The following is an 18,037-nucleotide window of genomic DNA, read 5'->3' on the forward strand; positions in this document are numbered from 1 at the left end:
GAGTACTTTCATAAAGCTCAGAGATAATAAGTAATAGATCCAAGATTACTCAACCAAAGGGTGGTTAGACTTGAGACTCTGAATGAAGCAGTGATTAGAATATTGATGTCCATTGTAGAGAAAGGGGAAACTTCTTGCACTGCTGGTGGGAATTCAAACTGGTATAGCCACTCTGGAAAACAGTGTGGAGGCCCTCAGAAAGTTGAAGATAGAACCACCCTATGATCCAGAAACTGCATTACTGACTGCAGTAGTATTTATCCAAAGGATACAAAAATGGTGATTTGAAGGGGCACATGTACCCCAATGTTTAGAGCAGCACTATTAACAAAAGCCAAATTATGGAAAGAGCCTGAATGTCCATTGACTGATAAATGGACAAAGAACTAGTATGTATGTATGTGTGTGTGTGTATGCACACACACACATACATACATACATACAATGGAATATTACTCAGCCATCAAAAAGAATGAAATCTTGCCATTTGTAATGATGTGGATGGAACTAGAGTGTATTGTGCTAAGTGATATCAGTCAGAGAAAGACGAATGTCATGATTTCATTCATATGTAAAACTTAAGAAGCAAAACAGATGAACCTAGGGGAAGGGAAGGAAAAATAAGATAAAAACAGAGAGGAAGGCAAACTGTAAGAGACTCTTAACTATAGAGATCAAACTGAGGGTTGCTAGAGGGGAGGAGGGTGGTGGGATGGGCTAAATGGGTGAGAAGCATTTTAAGGAAGTCACTTGTTATGATTAGTACTGGGTGTTGTATTTAAGTGATGAATCACTAAATTTTACTCCTGAGACCAATACTACACTATATGTTAACTAACTTAAACAGAATCTTGGAAAGAAGAAAAATAAGAATATTGATATTCAGCATGCAACATCTGTCAGTTCTCCCACTTAAAGCAAAATTTCTGTAAAGTGTATCACATGCCTAAAACAGTTTGAATGTAAAATGAGAAGTGAAGAAAGAAAAAAATCTGGCCACTGCAGAGTTTTATATTTTCAATCTAGAGAATGTTTTTACTTTAATTGATATACGTCAGTTTTAACCAGTATTCTTAAAGGGTTTCTGCTACTGGTACAAGTATATGGTTCTTTCATGCAGTTACATTTTTATCAGAACTATTTTTTTTCATACTTTTTATGCCACTTTTTTCTAACATATAGAGTCTTCGGCATTTATCCTGATGATAACATGGTCTCAAGAAATTCTGAGAGTTTCCATTACTCATTTATATTCCTTTTAAAATGTGTTATCGGGCAACATTATTTTCCCTACTGATGATTCATCATGCATTTCTGATAAGATCAGAAAATAGTAGATATGAAATATATTACCTTACTTTAAAAAATATTAAACTAGTAGAACTAAATAGGTATTGCTTTTATTTTAACATAAATGAGATTGTTTTATGCTGTTCTGATTTGCATATTGATTTAACTCAATTTGGGACTTAATGCCATGGAGCCAAGTCTCTCAAACCTTAATGAGTATCAAACCTATGAAACAGACTGCTGGTCTCTTCACTCCAGCATTTCAGATTTAGCTGGTCTGGATGAGGCCTAAGAATTGGCTTTACTCATAAGTTCACAGATGATGCTAATGATGCTGGTCTGAGGTCACACTTTGATATCCACTATGATAGGGTGTTAGTGACTGAGGTGAAAGTTAGGTTTTCAAACCCAGCCTTAGAATATACTTGAATATAATTTCTTTGTGATCTACATTTGTCTGTCAGAGATTTAACAAAGTGGCATGGTTATTTTTATACAAAATAGATTCTAAACTGAACTAATTTAAATTTATGCCTGAGGATTAATAATTTTCTCTTTGAAGAATATTATTAGACACATTCACATTTAAAATAGCACATATCTTCTATGAAAATGATTTTTATCTATTGTTAATGGAATGATGTAGAGAAATTTCCCACTTTTATATCAATACTTACAGAATTTCAGATTCAGTCATGAACTAAAACAAATTAAATATATTTAAGTAGCCCCAAATACTATTGTTACATAGTACTAATTGATACCAAAGCTATTCTTACTTTCTCCTGATGATCAGGATTTCAGTTTAAGATATAGATGTGAGAAACTAAGGAATGGAAAAGGCTCATCTACTTGATCTCGTGAGACAGGAATTATAATCCTCAATCTATAGATGAGAAAACTGAAGCTCTCTTTCGTTAGCTAATTTAAATTGCTAATAAGAGAGGCTGGCTTCTATCCCAAGTCTATCCTATTCTGAGCCCATACTTCTTATATTACATCATACTACTTGGATCAGACCCATCGCTCTTAATACTTTAAATTCACAAAAATTATAGACTGGCACTTACATTTTCTTTCACACCAAAGCAGTGTCTGTAGAGAAAGGAAAAAATCACTCATGGTAGGCTTGAAGAAGATACAATTGTGAACACTCCTGGTATACCTTGTTACAAGTTAAAACAGTTTGCTAAGTACTATGTTAAATCATTATTGAAATTATAATTCTAAAATTCAGTCCAATATGAATAATTCTATTTATAGAGAAACTGTATGAATATTTTGCCTCCCCCCCTCCCCCACCAATGCCTTTCTGTTGCAGGCAGTTGTGACCTACATTTTGTAACATTATCTTGGCTCTGATTTCATCAATCACATACTAACCATCTTTTAGTGTCAGTTACACTTCTTCTGACAGAATCTCTTGCCTGCATCATTTCATTTGTCATTAATTTCAGGACAAGGATATTTTGTGTTGTCCTCAATATGGAGTACCCTGACTTTTGTATTAAAAAGTTTGTGGGGCGCCTGGGTGGCTCTTAAGTGTCCAACTTCAGCTCAGGTCATGATCTCGTGGTTCCTGAGTTCGAGCCCCACATGGGGCTCTATGCTGAGAGCTCAGAGCCTGGAGCCTGCTTTGGATTGTTTCTCTCTCTCTGCCCCTTCCCTGCTCGCACTCTGTTTCTCTATCTCTCAAAAATAAACAAACATTAAAAAATTTTTTTTAAGTTAAGTAATAAATATGAATATTTCCATGGGTAGGGTCAGGGTTAGTTGTTGAAGTCATGTCATAATTTTCATAAAAATACAATTTAGCAAAACAGATAAGTACCTTATCCTTGGACCATAAAAATTAAATTATTAGGATAGAGATAATTATATGAGAAAAATTATTTACCTTATTATTAAATTTACAAATCACTTTTTAAAAAATGTTTATTTTTCAGAGACAGAGAGACAGAGCAGGAGCAGGGGAGGAGCAGAGAAAGAGGGAGACAAAGAATCTGAAGCAGGATCGAGGCTCTGAGCTCTCAGCACAGAGCCTGCTGCAGGGCTCAAACCCATGAACCATGAGATCATGACCTGAGCAGAAGTCGAATACTTAACCAACTGAGCAACTTAGGCATCCCAGAATCTTTTATTTAAATGATTTGTAGATTTAATTGGGGTGCCTGGGTGGCTCAGTCGGTTAAGCATCCGGCTTCAGCTCAGGTCATGATCTTCTGGTTCATGAGTCAAGCCCCGCCTTGGGCTGTGCCTGCTTTGGATTCTGTGTCTCCCTCCCTCTCTGCCCCTCCCCTATTTGCATGCCTGCGCGTGCTCTTTCTCTCTCTCTCTCTCTCACAAAATAAATCAACATTAAAAACATTTTTGAAAAGATTTTTCAGGAATTATAGTTAAAAATACTATCTTAGGAGTTTGCTTAGGAAAAGTGGTTATCAAATGTCATTTGACTGTCAAAAATTTATTGAGGTTTTTTTTTTAAGTTTCTAGGAAATATTGTAATTTATTTGAGCTTAGCACCAAAATATTTTATTGAATCAATGTGTACTTTGGAAATCCCTTCTTCTAAAATTAGTGTGTTTAAAAATTTATTCTTTTTCTGTTGTAAGTCCATGTAAACCAAGTCTTATTTCTAACTGCATATTTATGTAACCAATGTTAAGTTAAATATCAAGCCATGGAATTTTAAACAAAATTATTTAGAATTCTGATAAATAAACCTTAAGCATTACTAATTATTTTTGAACTCTGTCATATTACCAAAACCAAACTTGCCCTATGGATAGTAATATGATTCCCTAATTCATGCCTACTTTATGTATGTTTATTATTTCTCATTATTTAGGGACCTCCTGGCTTACCTGGTCTCAAAGGTGACCCCGGTTCCAAGGGTGAGAAGGTGAGAATAAAAGCATGTGTTATTATAATTTTGATATGCTAATAGCAGAGACAATAATTTTGCAGATTAGAATCATTCAAAAGGAAATTTCAAAGAATATCTTTGTCCTTTTAACCAAGGCAAAAGCTTCCAATCCTCTGCTTCCCAGATGAATTTAGAGAAGAGAAAAGATACAAAGTCATAGTGAAAAATGTATTCAAATCCATTGTTATATTTTCTCAATGTCCCCTTGTAGGAACCATATGGAGAAAGCATATGGTTATACTAAAATAACTCTTCAGAAAATAAACAGATGGAATAACAAAATGCCCATTTTATGTTTTTAAACATGAAAATAACAAATTTAAACTAGAATACTTTTGAAATAGTAATTTGATCTTCCAGAAAGTACACGGAGTTGCACCAAATAATTATAGAAAATAAGCCTTTTTATAATGGTGTTAATGTTTTTTTGGGTCATTTTTAAATCTCCAAATGTCTCTTAAAGACCACAGAGTCTCTGAAGGATAGAAATCATATCATATAAAATATCATGCTTATTAAAATAATGAATTTTCAGTTTATTTGATCAATATGGTCAAATATACATATGGTCATTATTGGTCTTTTAGGGAATTACTTTTCAGTAAATGAAACACTGAAGATGATTCTTTTAGAAAGCATTTTGTTCCCTAATACTTCTCTCTATAAACAAAAGATTCACTTAATGTAAGCGTAAACGATCCTGTTAGGTAAGAGGAAAGAGGTTCTTAATCCTATATATCATTCAGAAAGGGTTAAAGTTTTTATCTTTTTTTTTTTTTTGCTTTTATGTTCCATAAAATTAGTGTGCAATTACTTTATGAGTATAATTTAATATATGGTTGTAATTTACATATGGTCAAATTTCTTTTCTCTGCCTTCTAAAGGGACATCCTGGTTTAATTGGCCTGATTGGTCCTCCAGGAGAACAAGGTGAAAAGGGTGACAGAGGACTCCCTGGAACTCAAGGATCTCCAGGAGCAAAGGGGGATGGAGTGAGTAAAGATATAAATTATTCTCCTGCTCCTTTCCAAACACACACACGCGCACACACACCTGTGCACATTCCATTAAACGTGACCAGCAGGGTGACTTAGAGCATCTTTAACCTCTTTAAGTCAATGGTGTTTTCAAAAAGAAATTTATTTAACCTTAAAGTAATAATTTAAAAATATGTCAAGTTGGAAATCATAAAGATTACAGTTCAATAGTTAATTACACAGCAATTTATTGAATCCCCAAAACATACAAATCATTATTCTGAAGGCTACATAAGTATAAATATAGAGACATTGAAGCAAACGGGAAAAAAATACAGATTATCTTACAAAAGTTATTTCTTAGGTTCACAATGGAAAATTTCAGGTTATTCTTATATACTTTTACATAATCTAAGTTTTCAGTGTATGTTGTCCTGCAATATAGAGAGTAGCATAGCTGAGGAAAACTCTAATTTGGATGATTCTCTTTACAGGGGATTCCAGGTCCTGCTGGTCCCATAGGTCCCCCTGGTCCTCCAGGCTTACCCGTAAGTGTGAGACAAAAGAATTTTGTAAAGGAAACTTACACCAAAAGAGTCATGATTTCTCCAGATTTTTATCTGTACTTTTGCCTTTGCATTTTGTCTAGGGTCCTCAAGGTCCAAAGGGTACCAAAGGCTCTACCGTAAGTACTTCTCCCTTTGGACTTTGATTGTTCAGTGAAGCCTAGTCAAATGCCTTGTTCTCTGTTTATCTTGTTCCTTTTGTTCCTAACAGGGACCTGCTGGCCAGAAGGGTGACAGTGGTCTTCCAGGGCCTCCTGGGCCCCCGGTAAGTGCATGGGAACAAAAGTGATGTTTAGGTCTGTTCACACCCTAAGACTGCCGGTGATTTCTCCAAATTTGTAAGAAGGACAAAAAAAGACATTCTGTCAAAGTGGTGATTTTTCTAGGAAACAGCAACTCCATTAATTACATAATCAGATCCACATGCCAAGGCGTGTCTTTTAATTGATGCGTTAACTGTATATTATGATAATCTTGTTTGTATTTATTTTTCACAAAAATTATATACTTTTTAATGTCATGTTTTTATGAAAGCAACTGACTATAGGCCATAAAAATACATACATACATATACATACATACATATGTGTGTGTGTGTGTGTGTGTGTGTGTATCTGACCACACTAGGAATAAAGACAAAAGTTCAGATATTTTGCATTTTTTTCCCTACTGTGTATAATGATCATAAAAGCAATAATAATTTCTAACATTTATTAATGCTGACATTTTCCAGGCTGCATATAACTACTAAGTGATAGATCCATGTGAAAAAACATTAGTCTCCTCTCTTGAGTTTGTTTCCAAACTATACGTGTATTAGTTTGCTAGGGCTGCCATGAGAGGCACCACAAATGGGGGCTTAAATAATAGAAATGTATTCTCTAACAAATTCTAGAGGCCACAAATCTTAGATCAGAGTGTGGGCAGAATTAGTTCCTTCTAAGGGCTGTGGAGGAAGGTCTATTCCATGGCCCTGTCCTTGGCTCATAGATAGCTGTCTTCTCCTATTTTTTCCCTTCAAATTCTATCTATGTGTGTCTCTGCACCCAAATTTCCTCCTTTTACAGGGACACCAGTCATATTGGATGGTTTCCCATTGGTGGATACCCCCCCAGTGCCCTTACATTTACTTAACTAATTATATCTACAGTGACCCCATTTCAAAATAAGATCTTATTCTAAGTACTGAGGCTGATAGCTTCTACCTATGAATTTTGTGGGACACAATCATAACAACATGGATTTAACTATTTGGTATAGTTCTACTTTTACACATATGCAAATTCAAGTATGTCTGCATTTATTTTTTTTTAATTTATACAGTTTTAAGTTATATTTGAAGCAAATTAATGTGTATTTTTAGAAGTTTAATGTTTCATAATATAAATTATTATCAAGCACAATAGACAACTCATTAGTTAGGTTAAGAACCTTAAAATGTTATTTTAATCTTCAGAGACTAAAATCTAGTTGTGGAGACAGGACATGTAAATAAGGACTAATTAATAAATAAGAAAGTTACATACAATATATCCACACAAAACTGGGTTACACTACTTATATAGAGAAAGGTCCAGGGGTGCTTAGGCAGCTCAGTCACTTAAGCATCTGACTTAGGTCATGATTTAACAGTTCATGACTTCGAGCTCTGTGTCAGGATCTGCACAGTGCAGAGACTGCTTGAGATCCTGTCTCTCCCTCTCCTTCTGCTTCTCCCATTTGTGCTGTCTCTGTCTCTCTAGGAAGAAAGGAAAGGGAAAGGGAAGGGAAGGAAAAAGAAAAGAAAAGAAGTTCCAGAAATCATCTGATTTGTGTGTCTACCTCAGTATCTCCACTAGATTCTTTTTAAAAGAACTTAACACAGTTTCTATATAAATATTTATAACATGTGTATGTATATGTAGTAACAATTAGAGAAAATATTGAAAGTAGGGAAAACATTGAAAAGCTAAATCAGCTATAATTTCTCATAATAATGACCTCATCAGTAATAATTATGCAGAGTATTTTACCTTAGGAAGCAGTTACATGCACATTATCTCTTTCACAGGGTCCACCTGGAGAAGTCATTCAGCCTTTACCAATCTTGTCACCCAAAAAAACAAGAAGACATGCCGAAGACATGCAAGCAGATGCAGGTGAAAATATTCTTGACTACTCAGATGGAATGGAGGAAATATTTGGTTCCCTCAACTCCCTGAAACAAGACATCGAACATATGAAGTTTCCCATGGGTACGCAGACTAACCCAGCTCGAACGTGCAAAGACCTGCAACTCAGCCATCCTGACTTCCCAGATGGTATGTTAATAATACATGTCACAGCAAAGGGACTGAGCCTCTAAGTTATGAAGGTGCATGGTCAGTCCATTACTTCTAGTTAAATGTTTGATATAGACTCTAAATAAAGTAAATGATTATTAATTCCAGTCTTGTAAACAGAAAAAGTCCTTTATACTGTGTAATTCAAGAACTGCTTCAGAAAATCCTTACCTGCTTACATAAGGTTTCATTAAATTATGACAAGATCATTTTGGGACAATTATAGAACACAAATGCATTTTTCCCCGTAATAACTATCATAGAATGGGCTTTATGTGTGCACACATGTGTACACATTAGTATATATTTATATCCTGTAACCGAACTTATTTTACCTTGATATGAAGTTAACATGATTAATAGCATAACTGAATCATATTTTACCTATCAGTTTAATAATAATTTGGTGAACAGAATATTTAAGACTTAGCATAGTAGCTTGGGGCAAAAATTTATGTCATTGATCCACAAATAATCAGAACTGTGAGCAATTCATTTGTAATAATAATCAGGATAATTTATTATACCTAATGTTTAACATAAACCTTATCATACCCTTCCTGAGAAGGAAACAGTTTCAAGTATCATGAGTTAGTTAATAAACTCACACAATTACTAAACTAACAAGGGGCAGATATTTATGTGATCTTAAATCTCCCACTTTATATGGAAATATTTTGTCACTCTTTTTACTCTTGGGGCAATGTTATTTTGCACTATCAATCATATAAGAATGTTATAACTGAGATATAAATAAGTCAGTACAGAGAGAAAAGTTTAATGTGATTTAGAAACAGCCACCACCATAAAGGAAAATGTCATCAAATCTTCCTATCTTAATCAAGCATAGCCTGTTAAAACTAAAACACAGGTAGCTATTAAGGACTCCATTCAAACTAATGTCCAAGGTTTTCAAATTTATAATATGTTTATTTGGAAAAGATATGTTTAGTTCAATAGTAATTCAGTAATTTTAAAGAGAATGACTCAGACTTCTGCTCTTGCTGAGACAATCGTACATAATTAAAGTTCAAATGTAAAAGATTACAACACAAGTAAAACAAATATGATTAATTAGAACCTGAGCAGTCAAGAAAAATTTTTGTGAATTTAGGAATGGAAAGCTCATTGTGGGCCACAGCTCCCCATGGTTTCCATATAATGACCAGCGTTATTAATTCCTTAATGGGTTAATTAATTGCCATTAAATATTAATTAACTGACTTAGCAGTGCCAGGCACTGTTCTTCAGGCAGAGATTTGTAGACACACAGAAGAAATAATGCCCTTGAGCTACTATTATCAAATGAAGGAGACAGGAAAAGTGTAAGTATTAACAATAGCATATTATGACAGATACTGTGGGAAAAAATGAGTATTTAGATTAGGTAAGGATGATCCATTTTGTGTAAAGGATGTTAATATTTGAAGAGGTGACATTTCAGCTGAAACCTTAAAGAGGTAGCCAGTCATGCAAAGAATCAAAAGGTTATTTCAGGCAGACGATATGGGTCATTTGATAGGTTTAAAGAGGACAAGATCTTGGTGCCTTCAAGGAACTGAAAGGTCTCTATGGCTAAAAAATAGTGAGGAAAGTGAAAAATGACTTGAAGTAATTTGGAAGGAAGCAAGGTGAAATCAAAGGAAGCTAGTTAAAGAGCTGTTGGTTTAATCTAGGAAAGAAATTAATGGTGACTTGATTTAGGGATTTGACAGTAAAAATAGGAGAGGAATAAATTAGAGGTACACTGGACATGGTTTCCAGAGTATACTGAATTTACTGAACAGACGTATCTTAGTAATTAAGCTATTATTACGTTATCTGAAGGAAATTTAATGACAATATTAACTGAATAAATCAAGAGAAAAAATGCTTACCACAGAATTCAAAATTATAGGGGCACGTGGGTGACTCAGTCAGTTAAGCGTCTGACTTCGGCTCAGGTCATGATCTCGCAGTTCATGAGTTTGAGCCCTATGTCAGGCTCTGTGCTGACAGCTCAGATCCTGGAACCTGCTTTGGATTCTGTGTTTATTATTTTTGAGATAGAGAGAAACAGAGAGACAGAGTGCAAGCAGGGGAGAAGCATAAAGAGGAAGACAGAATCTGAAGCAGGCTCTGAGCTGTCAGCACAGAGCCCAATGAGAGGCTCAAATCCAAGAACCATGAGATCATGACCTAAGCCAAAGTCAGATGCTCAACTGACTGAACCACCTAGACACCCCCCAAAAAAATTTTTAAAGTAATGCAAGAAATGATTCTTAAGGCTAAGTAGATTCCACCATCTCCATTGTTACAAATGAATAAACCAAGGAAAAATATAATGATTATTATACTCAGATTACTTAAGTAGTAAATAATACATATAGGATTTAGGGTTAAGTTTCTCTGATTCCAAATGCATGTAATTTATTATAGTGGATAATTAAATGTTAATATTTGAGGAGGTGACATTTAAGCTGAAACCTAAAAGTAACAGGCAGGCTAGAAATAACAGAGTGTTCCAGGCGAAGTACATGGGCAAAGCTTTGATGCAGACAAGACAAAGGGTCACTCTTTAACTATCTGAACTCCTATCCCAATTTGACCAAAAACATAAAAGGGATTCTTCTGGGAAAATATCCATCAATATTAATTTTTTATTCTTCTAATAAAATGCGTATACCATGCAATCAATTTTTTATTTAAATGTATTTTAACATGACATATTTTTTCCTACTTCTAGGTGAATACTGGATTGATCCCAACCAAGGTTGCTCAGGAGATTCCTTCAAAGTTTACTGTAATTTCACGTCTGGTGGCGAGACTTGCATTTATCCAGACAAAAAATCTGAGGGAGTAAGTACCAGTCTGTTTTGGTGGTGATTGTTGACAGTTCCTGCCATGTTTTTGCAATATTGAACTAAACAGGAAAATTATACTGTCATATTTTCATTTATCTGCTTTTCTTACAGGGTAATTAGAGCATTTCATTTGCATAAACATGAATAAGACACCAAAGTGATGCACAGAGTTAACAAATACTTCTCTCCTTTATTTTTTTACCCAGATGTATTCTTTATGCACCTGCTTGTGCTCTAAAATTCTATGGTTTTCCATGACACAGCACAGCTGATGCTTAAATTTTAGTGCATGTATAGTACTCTTCATTCCAATGACACGACAGAACTCACAGCTGTATATGATGTTCAGAATACACAATTTATAATCATTTACATAAGAATATTGTCTACATTTGCATACTTTTTAAATGTTTTGTCTCTTCAAACAGATTTCTTGATTTTCACCTAGCAGTATCAATATATTTGAGCTAAAGGCAAATTACTAATATAGGGAAAGGCTTTTCACTAGCATAATTGTATTCTTCAAACAGTTTCTGGTGGTAAATGTTGCCTTTATTTGTATTCTTTTAATAAATCACATTCTTAGTAAATGGTGTGGGCATACAGAGGCACAGAACCTCCTTAGGGCAAGACAAGTAGCTTTAAGTGTGGCTCATCTCTTTAGGAGGGAAGTTAAGTTCTCCAGTAAAGGTTGGGTAGTAGGAGCAGGAGACAAAGCAACTTCTGTTTCCCATCCAAACTTGGCAGCAAAGCATAATAAAAGTTCCTGTAGCTGCCAAAGAAATAAGGGAACGTGGAAATGCCTCTCTTTACACTGATAACTCAAATTCCCTGTAGTGAAGCCTTATATACTGTTACATTTTGCTGATCTTGCAAAGCAAAACAATAAATGCAGATCTATAAAGGGTTCTAAACATTCTTCCCAGCAGGAGATGATTACACTTGCTTCCTGCAATGACTCTTCCATGCCACCCTTAGTTACTGGCTGAATACTTTCAGGATGCTTCCCTTGGCTATGAAATACTGATGGGATCTGTCTTGATGACTGATTTCAACTGGTATTGTGAGGGGTTCCTTTACAGGGGATTTCTTCTGAGTTCCACCTTTGTTCCCTACAGCCCTTAGTATGCCATCAGCAGGTTGTTCTCCAACCCCCTTCTTCTTTTTGAGCAATTAAACAGGAAGAAAATGACTCAATCTTCACTAAGTGGGAAGTCACAGGATATATCTCAAATCTTGCTGTTTATCTCATTTTCTGTAATTCAGGATAGACCATTTTAAAACTTCTTTGGCATCTTAGTCTTACAAAAAATTACTGATGCATACATAAACAATACTGTTCATAATTTTTACCTACTTTCTAATTTTCCTGTTCCTTTGCAACAGGTAAGAATATCATCGTGGCCAAAGGAGAAACCAGGAAGCTGGTTTAGTGAATTTAAGAGAGGAAAACTGGTATGTTATTACCTCAACATGAAATGGTTTATCTTAAACTTCATAAATGAAGCTCAAATTATATATCTTAGACCCTGACTGTGAAAGTCTGAGTTATACTATTTAGGATTCCATGTGTTCTCTGGTTTGCTCCTTCTATATCTCTTAGACCACAGTTGTATTTTAGAGAATTTTTCTAAATGTTTTCTATCAAAATACATGGAAATATGCTAAATTCAATAAATATGATCATATAAAGTATGCATTTCATTAAGTACCTGATAGACATCATAAAAATGAATTATGTTAGAAATATCAGGTATAGAGAATGTAATATGTGTTTAGTGTCTCGGACTCTATATCTTTTTTTCTGTTTGAAACCTAATTTATTTTTCTCTATTTCAGTAAAAACTTTTGGAAGGTGAAATGTTTTTTTTTTCTTCTGATCGTTACATTTAGAAATAAAATTCACTGACTGACCTGACCTTTTATTTGGATTATTGCACAAGTTTACTTAGATATTTTCATACCATTACCAGTTCACTATTAATAATTTTTACAGGTATTTTAAGATTAGATGCCAAAACTAAATTTATATTATAAAAGATGTTTACAAATACATGTGTATTCAAAATAGTAATAAATGTATTTAAGTGAAAGTTTTTCACTTATCCCGATAATTATTCAACTGTTTAATGTTCTTTAAGAAGCTATTATTTTCTATTGATGACTATTTTATGGTTATTCATCTTATGCAAAACCTACACGTTAATTGACAACTTTAGTGAAGTTTTCCACTTGACATAATTCTTCAGTTCAGTCTTCAAGTTACATATTAAATATCCATGTGACATTCTTACCTGTGTAGAATTTAAAAATACATAACACAGAACTGTGTGTGTGGTGCTATTTTTTGTTGTTTTGGTTTGTTTACCTTACTGTTCATTTCCCAAGTTTTTTTTTGTTTTTTTTTCCTTCAACTGAACAAGGCTTCTCATTATCTGAGCTGTTAATCAGTAAGGATTAAGTAAATTCAACAAAAGAAGCAAGCCATAGATAATTACCTTTACATTAATCCATAGTCTAGGTAAATTTCCTACTCAATTTTTTAAAAATATCTATGTGCAGCTGACGCCAGTCTTTCAATTTTACCCAATAAAACCATTTATGAATTTAATAAAGGATTTTAATAATTTTTAGTTAAAACTACTTTCCTGCCCTAAATGTAAAATAAGTACTTACTGACTCACCATATATTCTTTTGCGTTGTCTTGGGCATTATGCTTGGTGCTGGTGACACATTGTCTAAGAACGAACAAACAGGCAGATCTGTGCTGGAAATAGAAGACAAACATCTTAGAAAACTATGGCGTCAAAAAATGCAGAAACATGTTTAAAACTTTGGGTCCAGTGGCTATACTATGAAATTTTTAAAGGAGTAGGTGAAATAAAAACACAAAAATAGGTAACTTTCCATTGCACTGAGATTCCTCAGTTCTAATTGTTTCACTATTTTGCAATTCTATAATTTCAAAATATACACAGAGGCGACTGGGTGTCAGTTAAGCCTCTGACTCTTGATCTCACCTCAGGTCATGATCTCACAGGTTCATGTTTGGAGCCCTGCTTCAGGTTCTGTACTGACAGTGCAGAGTCCGCTTAGGATTCTCTCTCTCCCTCTCTCTCTGGCCCTCTCCTGCTCATGCATGTGCGCTCTCCATCTTTCTCAAATAAATAAACTTTAAAAAAATAAAACAAATAAATAAAAAGATACACAAACATAATGAAAGATCTTTTGGAAACAAAAGCTTTTCTTTTGGAAATTTTTAATGTTAGGAAAATGAAGCATTGAAATAAAGTGAATATTTTTCAAAGATAAGTAGTGCTCATAGTAACTCAGGTGGGAGTACAATAGTGATTTCATAGAATCCTGTCCCTGGGTCTTATGACCCTCCTTGCCCACTTTCATTCCCTAAGTGAAAATGGGACAGTTGATTCATCCACATGCTTCTGGGATCAGTTCACTGTCGACAGTGATTTTATTCTTTTATAACATAAAAAAGTAAAAGAACCTATGTCTGTCTTTTTATTCTTTTATTCCCAGCTTTCCTATTTAGATGTTGAAGGAAATTCCATTAATATGGTGCAAATGACATTCCTGAAACTGCTGACTGCCTCTGCTCGGCAAAATTTCACCTACACCTGTCATCAGTCAGCAGCCTGGTATGATGTGTCATCAGGAAGTTATGACAAAGCACTGCGGTTCTTGGGATCCAATGATGAGGAGATGTCCTATGACAACAACCCTTTCATCAAAGCACTATATGATGGCTGTGCGGTGAGTATAATCACTTGCCTTCTTTCACAGGGTGAGAGGCTGTGTGCAACCATCTCAGCTTGGCCCTAAGTCAGGAGTCTCTCATGAAATGGATGTCTGTTGTTTTTAAGATCTGATGCTTAACACTGGCATATTGAAATATATTAGAAGCCACTAATATTCACATACATATACACAAACTCTGAAAATTACATATAGGCACATATTTAAAAGCCATAACAGAAGGTAATCTTAGATCATATGCTATTTGTATGGAATTATTCCTGATATTTGAATACTATTATATCTAGTCATTCTTGAAATAAAAATAATAAAAAACTTTATTTCATTTGCTTCCTTCATCCATGATTCTAAAATGACAAAGGAATCAGCATTATACCATTTACACCATAGCTAATACTTACCCCTGTATTTTGTCCATAAGGGCTTGTCTGTTGGGACTGTGTTATACCAGGTTAGGCAGTTACTATCATTTTTGTGATTTCTATCCTCTGGAACCATCCTTTTCACACAATGGGAGTTCCATTTAAGACAATGATACAGAAAGCACACTAAAAAAACTTGGTTTAGCTGATGACTAAAGAGAGGTCACAATTATAAATAAATAGGTCCATGCCTTCAACAAAGTGAGTATGATACCCACAGATAAAAGAAAAGAAAGTATATTAAAAGTAGCAAGTGTTTGGATTTCCCAATAGTAGTGTACTGATAATCATTCATAAAATTAATATATAGCAGCAGAAATGCTTTGACTTTTGACCTTATGTACTATAATTTCTATAATGTATTTAAATTTTTCTTAAGAAACCTTGACATATATTTATGGATACACACACATGTATATATATGCATATATTGTATGATTATAATGGTAAGAATATATTCTTATGTAGGAGTCTAACCCAATACTAACATCAGTTTTCATATTAAACTGTATTTATCAATTCAGTAAGATTCTCTTCATCTATGCAGTGTATCCAAATATTATAGTTGAGTGGTAACAGCTAAATATTAAATGCAGCTGTCAACGTTCAAAATTTAAAACTACAAATGACATCAGTGATAACAAGAGTTAATTACAACATAGATAATGGCAAATCTGCTTCTTACTCTCTTCTTTCTTACCCTCCTGCCTCCATTCAGGGGCTAAGGAAAAAAAAGCATATATGTTAAAAGCATGAAATGATTGTATAAATTTTTCTTTCTGCTTAATTTTACAGTCCAGAAAAGGCTATGAAAAAACTGTGATTGAAATCAATACACCGAAAATTGATCAAGTACCTATCGTTGATGTAATGATCAATGACTTTGGTGATCAGAATCAGAAATTTGGATTTGAAGTTGGTCCTGTTTGTTTTCTTGGCTAAGATTAGGACAAAGAACATCTGAAATCAACAGAAAAAATATCTTGGTGCCACCAAGCCATTTTATGCCACATGCAAGTTTTGAATAAGGATGGTATAGAAAACAACTTGCTGAGTATATACGTACCGATTAGAAATCCCGATGCCCTTGTGGGGGCAGAATCACATGACAAAAGCTTCGAAAATCATAAAATATAAGATAGTGTGGCTGAGATGGAAACAGGCCTTATTCTTGATTCCCAATTTTCATCTCTCCCTTTCCTATTTGGATTTCTTTGGTGCTGTAGGAAAAAAAAAACCAGAACAATATATATTCATAAAAGATATGGTGCTCATTCCCATCCATCAAGGATGTGCTAAAAGTATGTTTAATAAATTGTAATTATTTTATGTACAGTTCTATACTGTTATCTATGTGTCCATTTCCAAAACTTGCACGTGTCTCTGAATTCCATCTGACTCTAATTTTATGACAATTGCAGAACTATCATGGCAATAAATATATGTATTATGAAAAAATAAAGTTGAAATTTCTGATGACTCTAAGTCCCTTTTGTTGATTAAAAATAAAATGCCTTTGTATATATTGATGTTGAAGAGTTCAATTATTTGATGTCGCCAACAAATTTCTCATAGGGGCAAAAACCTAGAAGATTCTTGGAAGCACACTTGGATCAACTCTTCTCTACTGACAGTAACTTTGCTGAATTTCAGCCAAAAATACCATTGCATTTTAATGCTTTATTCAGTGCTACACCTCAACCTTCTTCTTTTCAGAGTCCAGAATTTCACAGGATAATTGTATATATGGAAAATAAGCAAGTTTATATTTTTGGACAGGAAAATATGTATAAGAAGCTATTTTAACAAAGCAATGCTTCCATCAATCAGATGTACAATTTTTTTACGACCTTATCTCATTGTTTCAGTGTGCTTCAACCATGCAGATTAATATTAAAAGATGGGAACTAAGCAATTATTTATGAATTTGTTCATTGTTATAATTTCTAATCAGTCAACTTCTTGAATTTGATTCCAAGCTGCATATTATAGTCTTCAGATATTATTTTCCTGCACCTATCCAACAATTACTATTCCTTTTCTTTCAAAATAATATACATTATTTGACCTGCCTAATTCCTAAATAACATATGGGTGGATTGTTACTAACAGTGCTTGTTTTAAAAGTCATACTTATTAAAACAATCAAAACCTTTTTTTTTTCCCCCCACTAAGGTATTTTCTTCCAGGTAGCTTGATATAGCAATAAAATTTAAAAATTACAAATTGAACTTTGTATCTATTTTAAGTAATATATGTAAGACTTGAAAATAAATGTTTTATTTCTTATATGAAGTGTTAAATTAATTGATACCAGATTTCACTGGAACATTTTCAACTGATAATTTATCACAAAAGAGCATACCTGTAATATTGAAATTAAAACATGAACACTTGTCATTCAGAAATTCTTTTATTTTTGAAATCAAGTTTGTAAATGTCCTTTAAAGAAGGGAGATATGAATCGTATAAATAAACTCAAGTCTTGTCTACCTGGATTAGTCACTCTCTTTCTTAAATAGGTTCCAAATTACTCTCTCTTGCAGAAAAGGTTTTGATTCTGTTTCTTGACCATACAGATTAGAATAGTTTTACACTTCTGGAAACAAATATTAACCTTCAGAGATCAAATGTTTAAAATTCTCCACATGTCAAAGATAAAAACACCCCATAGTAATACTCTGTTTACAAAATTAAGGTAGGTTATACTTAAAATTTCAGAAAGATATTTTTCATAATTAAACATTTTGCAAAGTCTCAAACATATGTTCATAATGTCAGCACTACAAATATTTCCAGATCTTTTGTTTGAAATACAGCCTCTAAATTATACACAAAGTGTATAATATGTAATATGTAATGATGTTTATCAAGAGAAACTCTATACATCAGGCAATTTAATGAATATATGGCAATA

General features: G+C 33.8%; 1 protein-coding gene across 9 annotated transcripts in view; it reads left to right on the plus strand.

Moving 5' to 3' along the window:
* The window catches only part of COL11A1 (collagen type XI alpha 1 chain), a 220,750-nt gene extending 203,138 nt beyond the window's left edge, over positions 1 to 17,612 (plus strand). For all 9 annotated transcript variants that reach the window (XM_058716371.1, XM_058716376.1, XM_058716372.1 and 6 more), the window contains 10 exons: positions 4,139 to 4,192; positions 5,101 to 5,208; positions 5,688 to 5,741; positions 5,843 to 5,878; positions 5,971 to 6,024; positions 7,810 to 8,059; positions 10,806 to 10,918; positions 12,310 to 12,378; positions 14,462 to 14,695; positions 15,916 to 17,612. In XM_058716371.1, coding sequence (XP_058572354.1) covers positions 4,139 to 4,192; positions 5,101 to 5,208; positions 5,688 to 5,741; positions 5,843 to 5,878; positions 5,971 to 6,024; positions 7,810 to 8,059; positions 10,806 to 10,918; positions 12,310 to 12,378; positions 14,462 to 14,695; positions 15,916 to 16,062 — 1,119 coding nt within the window. In that variant the 3' untranslated portion in view covers positions 16,063 to 17,612. The remainder of the gene's footprint in view (positions 1 to 4,138; positions 4,193 to 5,100; positions 5,209 to 5,687; positions 5,742 to 5,842; positions 5,879 to 5,970; positions 6,025 to 7,809; positions 8,060 to 10,805; positions 10,919 to 12,309; positions 12,379 to 14,461; positions 14,696 to 15,915) is intronic.
* Positions 17,613 to 18,037: the final 425 nt, after the last annotated feature.

This window comes from Neofelis nebulosa, chromosome 2 (genome assembly GCF_028018385.1).
Source record: "Neofelis nebulosa isolate mNeoNeb1 chromosome 2, mNeoNeb1.pri, whole genome shotgun sequence".
Lineage (NCBI taxonomy): Eukaryota > Metazoa > Chordata > Mammalia > Carnivora > Felidae > Neofelis > Neofelis nebulosa.